Source organism: Dipteris shenzhenensis, chromosome 31 (genome assembly GCF_047967505.1).
Source record: "Dipteris shenzhenensis isolate YYH24624 ecotype China chromosome 31, Dip_SZ_1.0, whole genome shotgun sequence".
NCBI classification, from domain to species: Eukaryota; Viridiplantae; Streptophyta; class Polypodiopsida; order Gleicheniales; family Dipteridaceae; genus Dipteris; species Dipteris shenzhenensis.
In genome coordinates this window covers 28742486-28748046 of record NC_141626.1, presented here as the reverse complement: position 1 = coordinate 28748046, position 5561 = coordinate 28742486, and the positions used below count along the sequence as shown (strand labels likewise).

The 5561-nt window shown below is 41.9% G+C and overlaps 1 protein-coding gene across 1 annotated transcript; it reads left to right on the top strand.

Moving 5' to 3' along the window:
- Window positions 1-485: 485 nt before the first annotated feature.
- On the top strand, window positions 486-1336 carry LOC147881302 (L-ornithine N5-acetyltransferase NATA1-like). Its single transcript, XM_087369929.1, has one exon. It carries the CDS (start codon window positions 597-599, stop codon window positions 1227-1229), a length of 633 nt encoding a protein of 210 aa, XP_087226055.1. The 5' UTR covers window positions 486-596; the 3' UTR covers window positions 1230-1336.
- The last annotated feature ends 4225 nt before the right edge of the window (window positions 1337-5561 follow it).

Genomic DNA, 5561 nt, shown 5'->3' with positions numbered 1-5561 from the left:
TTGCTGTTTGATTTATGAAAGCCTCATCTACCTCTGCTCCTTAATAATTGTGAGTTGAATGTGGGTAATTGCTATTTGATTTATGAAAGCCTCATGAGAACCTAAAGCTGTCTTTGCAAAACTTGAATTATGTAGGGAAGGAGGAGGAGGAGGAGGAGGAAGAGGAGGCAAGCTTTTGGCTATGGCAGAGTTCAAGAGGAGTGAAAGTGCAGGTGAGCCTAGCAGCCCCTAAAGCTGTTTGTGCGAAACCTGAATTGTGCAGGGGCAGAGTTGAGGCAGGAGGTGAAGGTGCAAGTGAGGCTAGCAACCCTCGACAACGTCGAAGGTGAAAGTGCACATGGGGGCGATGGGCGCACAAGGTGCAGATCTGAGGTCAACTCACAGAGGTGTAGGGTGGGCACAAGGTGCACAGCCGAGGTTAACACACACACAAACACCCCACGAGCGGCCAAGATTTGAACCGGTGACTAGAGCCGAATGTTTCAAACGAGGCAAGCCAAAGAACTGGGGTGTGATGTGAGAGAAAGCCTGATGAAACCCTAAAACTGTGATTGAAGAAAGTGAATTGTGCAGGGAAGGTGGCAAGCTTGTAGGCTATGGCGGAGTGGAAGGAGGAGGTGAGAGTGGAGGTGAGGCTAGCAGCTATGGAGGATACTCCCTTCATTCTGGCTCTCATCCAACAGTTAGCTGAATTCGAGCGACTCTCGCATGCTTGCACTGCCTCCCTTTCCCAGCTCCAATCTACTCTCTTCCTCCTCCCTCCCTTCCAAGGTCCTACTGTCCTTCTCCTCGAACTCTCCCCTCCTTCCCTCCCCCCCTCCCTTCCCTCCAACCCTCCTCCTTTTCCTCCCCTTTCTCGCCTTTTGCCCCTCCCTTCCCCCATCTCTGACCCCCTCGCTCTCCCTTTCCGCTCCCCCTCCCGTCTCGGTAGCGTCGTTGCTGGATTTGTCCTCTTCTTCCCCAACTATTCCACTTTTCTCGCCAAGCCTGGCTTTTACATCGAGGACTTGTTCGTTCGCGAGTGCTACCGAGGACTTGGGTTGGGTACCATTTTGTTGAAGGCCGTCGCTCAGCAGGCGGTGAGGTTGAACTATGGACGGGTGGAGTGGTGCGTGCTCGATTGGAACCAGAATGCGATCAAGTTTTACGAAGGCATTGGGGCCAAGTTGCTTCCAGAGTGGAGAATATGTCGTCTAACTGGGGAAGCTCTGGACGCTTGTGGCTCTTGAGGATAGGTACTTAGCTTGCGGGCTGTGAAAGGGAGGAAGAGTGCAATAAATCTACCATCTGGTTTGACATTTTCGCGCTGTAGGCGCAAATAAATTATTCATGTTTCTATCTGTCTATTCAAATGCAACAAGGTGTTGCAGCAAATTTTGGGATTTGTAAAGCTCCAGAAAAGGATGAAGTCAAGTTCTTGCAAAGACATGAGTGCATAGTTGTTTGACAGTAAACAAGACTAGTATGCAATGTTAAATTGAATGCCTTGAGTAGTGTGTCCGGAGGTAGTAAATTGAATGCCTTGAGTAGTGTGTCTGGAGGTAGTTTGAGCTTCTAAAGTTTTGATGTAAGCTCTCTTTCTCTCAGCACAGTAAATGCAGGCAACAAAATGCTTTGAATGCTGAATTATTGCCGTAGATGTGGGAAACTTCGGATATAGTGTCAACAACAAAGAAACAAGAGAGCACAAGTGCACGTAAGCACTCGCTTTTGTTTACTAACAAAGCCATGATAATCGCTTTGGTAGTTTCTTTATATTACTATAGCATATAATTTACCTTTGTGCGTTTTAGGGTCATGTTGCCACATCGATGCTCTCCACCTTTGAGAAATCTAGGTACAAACTTGGCGTAAATGTAGTTGGAACAGCTCAAGGTTACTTCAAAGCAGGTAGCCCCTACTTAATCCAACAAGTAGTAAAAGCATCACCTTGATGTTGTGCCCCTCTGAATTGGTATTTTGGGAATGGAATATTGCTTCTTAACGTGCCAAAAGAATATATTGCTTCTCAATGTGACAGAAGAATAAAAAATTTCATTTGGCTAGTTAGTAATCACCTTGTTGGGTGCAATGATTCAATTCATTGTTGCTCAATGTGTGAGAAGAATAAAATATTTCATTTGGCTAGTTAGTATTCACCTTGTTGGGTGCAATGATTCAATGCATATAACAAGGTGAAATTTCTCGGAGTAAGAAATACTCATTGCTTATGTATTTGGTATGAATGGCCATTTCCTAATTTTTCTTTTAGTTTGGTTTTGGGACTTAGAAAATTCTTCTTTGGTTTGTTGCTGTGGCAAGTTGAAGTGCCCTATAGCTTCTTAGAAAACTTGCATCAAGTGCACGGCTTGGTGCAAGATTATGACCCTTTAAATGGCTTTTTTGAATAGCAAAATACCCTAAGAGATGGCCACAAATTAAATCTGCTTATTGTCGGTCATGGCTCTGTATATTTCCTAGCCTTGGGTATGTATTTATTAATTCATTCGGTGCTCACTCGCTATATTCTAGAATATATTTTTCATGGAACACATAATTGCTACTTTTAAATGGAACTTGGATCCTACTAATTAATGAACTTTTCCTAAAGGGGAAAAGGCGGTTGGGAAAAATATGAACACGAGACAAGGTCCATTGTTGCCAAATCCTCCCTGCAAATTACACTTCGAAGAGCTCACAATTCATTCTTAGTGACAACCCATGTAATATTATGTTGTGGACCACAAAAAATATGGAATGTCATCCTTCGATCTTGCATCCAACTTGGCTATCTTCCCTGTTGAACCCGATGTCGCATCCCTTCGAGAGCATGCATCAAAAGAGAGGAATGTTGTGAGAACTTAGATTGACACAAGAGAGTATTATGAATAGATAGGAAGCCGGCATGTTATATGAATATCAATAGTCATATCTAGACTATAGTTTGAAGAATTAATATTAGTCCTTTACATTTCTTTGATTTTTTGCAAGCATGGGGAAATAGAAGGTTAAAACTCAATATTTGGATGAGGGCTGGAGAAGCTGCTTTCTCGATAAAAAGAATGTCAGGCAATATGCAAAGAATGAGAACAAACAATAGCTAGTACCTGGAATGGAAGGAAGTGTGGGTTGGACGAAATGGTCGCCAGACATTTGTGGATTTTGCCTTGTGTTTTTTTTCCTTCCTTGCAAAATAGCATTTCTAGTCACAACCTTGTCTCGATGGTATGTTTGTAAACTTCTCTTGTTTGTATGAATTTGCTTTTTTTTTGCTTTATTTGTCCATAAGTTTGTGAGCTTGGAAAATTTCCAATTCATAAATATTGGATAACTGGTGACTCGCGAGTATAGACTAATTTTAGATAAGAAAAAGCTCACCCCAACCTTTATAAGGCCTTAAATTATCCCTAGTTCATAAATGTTGGATATTTGGTGACTCACAAATAAATGCTTGCATACTATGCTCTCCTACCATAACTAGGAGAATCCCTTCCAAACAAGCACCACCTTGTGAGATATAATCTACACATGCACCTTGGCCGCTCTGCGGTTGTGTCGAGCTTGGGAAGTTAAGGGTAGATTTGCAAGGTATGGTGGGTCTCAGCAGTGACTCACGTGTCGTGGGGTAGTTAAAGATATGCTGACAGAGCTTCCACTCCAGGCTACTCCTTGTGGGAGCAATGCATAGCACGAGCCATCCGCAAGTGTTAGTCAAGCGGCCTCCTGATCGTTGCAATGTGGTTTCACGCAAGGAAGAGGGAAGGGGAAGAGGGGAGGGGAGAGGGAGAAGGAGGGGAAAAGGGAGGAGGAGGAAGGGAAGAAGGAGAAGGGAGTGAACGGGGATAGAGTGACAACCACAAGGACACTACAATGGAAACAAGAGAACACCCAAAACACTCTCTTGGAAGAGAAGAGGGAGCTTGTATTCAAACTTGTGCAAACAACAATGAAGACCAAAGTTAACCATTTGGCCTTTTATACAAGTCACCTTTTGAACGGAGGGCCAACCCTAATCTCTTTCTACCACTCTCCCTTCTCATTCTTTTACCATCCTCTTGGGGCCATCTAGCTCCAAGACACAATCCTGGCTCTACAGACTTGCCATTGTCCATCAAATCACATCACTTAACCAGTGGTGGCGTATTGTTGACCATTATGTTTAACATGCCCCCATTCCTTGATCTCAATCCAGTCCTCTGGATCGTGCAACAATTAGGGTTGTTGGAGTGTTGTCAATGAAGATAATGCAAAGTAGTCTTTTGTGTGCATTGGGCTGAATCTTTTGGTCCATTGCAGCAGAGGGATGTAGTGGCTCCTTGTTATGGAATGCTTGCTAGAAGTATGGATGCGTGATTCATCTGGAAGTAGGAACCTCAGGGTTTGAGTGAGCCGAGTTGAGTACTTGTGACCATTCAAAGAAGGAATAAGAAAAAGAAAAAGAAAAATCGAAGGGGTAAGTTATTAGGAAGAGGGTTAGTAAGATCCTAGTGGTGTTAGCAGAGTAAGTAAAGTGCATTCTCATGCTCCTCTTAAGTCCCATATTTGATTTGAGTGGGACTTCTAATGGATTCTCATCAAACTTTGTCTTTGACATGCCATGTTTGAACGTCCAGAGTTGTGCATGACATTTTGTATATCTTCTCTACATTGAAGTGCCTTTCAATCCATTTTATGGATTATATTTCATCGAGGGCTTTGCTTGGAAGTATTTGAGCCCAATAAGTTTGTGGCACCATCTAGAGACTTATTTGTCTAAGTCATCAAATCGACAGGAGTTTGATAATATACCATACAAACTCCTAAAATGAGGACTATGGCTGAAGAGGTTTATAGAAGGGGGATTCTAGGAAAGGCTTCTAAGCTACAACTGAAAGAAAAGAAAAATAAAGAAAAGAGGATGAGTAGAAATTAGATAGTTAATGGTGATGTTACTAAAGGGATGGGAAAAAAGCTTTGAGGATCACAAGAAACTCATCCAAACCCATATGGGTGTAATCACCTTCACCTTGGAGTTGAATGCATCCTCGAGAGCTACTAAGACCGTATTAGATAATTCGGGAAAAACACAATCCCCAGAATGGCAGTTTTGGAAGAAATTGTAGCTCCCCTCAATGAAAAAACAGGAGAAATATGTGAAAATAGACTAGATAGCCATTCATGAAGTGTGAAATATCAACTACATTCTCAAATATTAAATAGAATATCAGTGTCTAAACTATGTTATCATCAACAAAATAATAAACTTTGAAACCCATTTGAGTTAGATTCATCTCGTGAGACATAGTGATGTTCAAAAACACCTTCATAATAGCGAGTCTCTGGAATTTCCATTGATATTGAGACTCGCTTTTGTTGTGAGCATTCTCATTTGAAAATCTCCAAAACACCGTTTAAAAAATGTAGAGTAATTAATAACCATGAGTATTGCAATGAAAACGCACAGGCTCTTTAACTTAGTAAGATATGTAGATGATGGAAAATCAAGATATATAGTTAAGGAGAATGAATGCAAGATATGTAGTTGATGGAAAATCAATGGGAAATGACAAGCATTTGATGTAATTTAGGTGGCAATGACAATC

Excerpts from the sequence above, each read along its gene's own strand:
- LOC147881302 (XM_087369929.1), top strand. The coding sequence starts at position 597 with ATGGCGGAGTGGAAGGAGGAGGTGAGAGTGGAGGTGAGGCTAGCAGCT.